This window comes from Physeter macrocephalus, chromosome 6 (assembly GCF_002837175.3).
Source record: "Physeter macrocephalus isolate SW-GA chromosome 6, ASM283717v5, whole genome shotgun sequence".
NCBI classification, from domain to species: Eukaryota; Metazoa; Chordata; class Mammalia; order Artiodactyla; family Physeteridae; genus Physeter; species Physeter macrocephalus.
Genome location: NC_041219.1, coordinates 58,798,217 through 58,800,186, shown reverse-complemented (window position 1 = coordinate 58,800,186; position 1,970 = coordinate 58,798,217). Strand labels below are relative to the sequence as shown.

At 47.8% G+C, this 1,970-nt stretch overlaps 1 protein-coding gene across 1 annotated transcript in view; it reads left to right on the top strand.

Moving 5' to 3' along the window:
* Positions 1 to 1,970, top strand: part of FOXJ2 (forkhead box J2) — a 20,963-nt gene that overhangs the window by 15,249 nt on the left and 3,744 nt on the right. Inside the window, exons 10-11 of the mRNA XM_055085714.1 lie at positions 846 to 1,055; positions 1,612 to 1,710. Coding sequence (XP_054941689.1) covers positions 846 to 1,055; positions 1,612 to 1,710 — 309 coding nt within the window. The remainder of the gene's footprint in view (positions 1 to 845; positions 1,056 to 1,611; positions 1,711 to 1,970) is intronic.

Genomic DNA, 1,970 nt, shown 5'->3' with positions numbered 1-1,970 from the left:
CGCAACAGAGGGAGGCCCGCGTACCACAAAAAAAAAAAAAAAAAAAAAAAAGGATGGTGCCTGGAGGGAAGAGGAATATAGCGGAAGTGGAAAAACCCAATGGAAACCGGAACCAGGAGGGGATGGTTAAGTGAAGCTTGAGGACGGAGGATTTCATGTTACACAAGGTGGATAATACTGATGCTCTCTTCAAGTTAGTTTTAATTAATTTTTGCCTTAATGCAAAATATGACGGTGGTTTATTTCACTGAGTTTTATCTTCAGGAAAACAAGACTCTCAGGAATTCAGCACCCTGGACCACTATTTTGTAGTTTTGTCACCATTTACTGACATTGTGACCACGGCTAATTCACTCAGTCACTTTGAAACTTATTCATCAGAAAGATGGAAATTATAATAGGAATTTACTAAGGAACCAAATGTAAAATAGATAGCTAGTGGGAAGCAGCTGCATAGCACAGGGAGATCAGCTCAGTGCTTTGTTACCACCTAGAGGGATGGGATAGGGAGGGTGGGAGGGAGACGCAAGAGGGAGGGGATATGGGGATGTATGTATACGTATGGCTGATTCACTTTGTTATACAGCAGAAACTAACACACCATTGTAAAGCAATTATACTCCAACAAAGATGTTAAAAAAAATTTAAAAAAAGAAAAGAATTTAGTAAGGAAGAAATAGAATGAGAGTTTGAAAATGTAGGACTCTAACAGATGTCAATTATTGGTAGCGCGTATAATCAGTGGTGTTGACTGGCCATGTAGTTGGAGCAGTGAGTTGGGCATAGAACCGCTAGGGGCATTGGGGCGTCTGCAAGGCTAGCCTTTCTTGCTGCTCTGTTTGCAGAGCTGATGGAGAGTCTGCGGCAGGCAGAGCAGAAGAACTGGAGCCTGGACCAGCATCACATTGCCAATCTGTGTGACTCCCTCAACCACTTCCTCACTCAGACTGGTCACGTGCCCCCTCAGGGGGGCTCCCACCGGCCACCCGCCCCCGCCCGCATTGCCGATTCCTGTGCCCTCACTAGTGGCAAACAGGAGCCAGCCATGAACCAAGGTACCGCACAAAGCAAGCTGCCAAGGAGGTGGAGACTGGATGATGAAAAGGAAGGGGGACGAGAAGGGCAGAAGAGAACTGAGAAACATCAGCTTATGAGCAGTGATGCAAATGCCAAGGAAACAGACCGTATGATTCCTTTCAGATCTTGATCTGGGAAGTCAGGGTTACTGAAGAAAAGGGAGGAGAAAGTCCCTGTTCCAAATTTGTGTCTCAGTAAGCCCTCCCTGGATCGTAATTAGGTGGAGTTGTGATTCTCTACAGTTATGTGGTCTTCAAACTGGTGAAGTAAGAGTCAATGATCACGGTTCTATATTTGTCATCCTTCTGATAGCTGTGATATTGAAGTCCACTAGTATCGGGTCCCTTTGTGCCCTAAGTGGTGAGGACTGATAGCTTCTGCAGAAAGCCTTGATGCCCACAGGAGCTACAGAACAGAGCAGGGAAGGGAGAAGAGGTGAAGGGGAGGAAGAGTACTTTTTTCTGCCTCTCTATCTGACTCTGCTTCCTTGAATATGATGGTCCCACTCACTTAACTCTTGTCTTGCTTTGGCAGTGAACTCTTATGTGCACCCTCAAGCCCCCCACCTCTACCCGGGTCCATCACCAATGTACCCACTTGCCACCCAGGACTCAGCAGGATACAATCGCCCAGGTAAGAGCCAGGAAGCTTGTTTCACCACCAGCGAGTCGTTTGGCTTTCCTATGGCTCCGAGCCTGCATTCCTGGCTCTTTGGCCTGCACCTGCTGGGAGGGGGTGAGCCTTCCTGATTCTCAAGGCTGGAGGGTGGTCCACCTGCTAGGGGGGTGTATGTCATGGGAAACTAAAGAAGACCAACTTACTTTAAAATGAGCTCATAGGGCTTCCCTGGTGGCGCAGTGGTTGAGAGTCCGCCTGCCGATGCAGGGGACGCG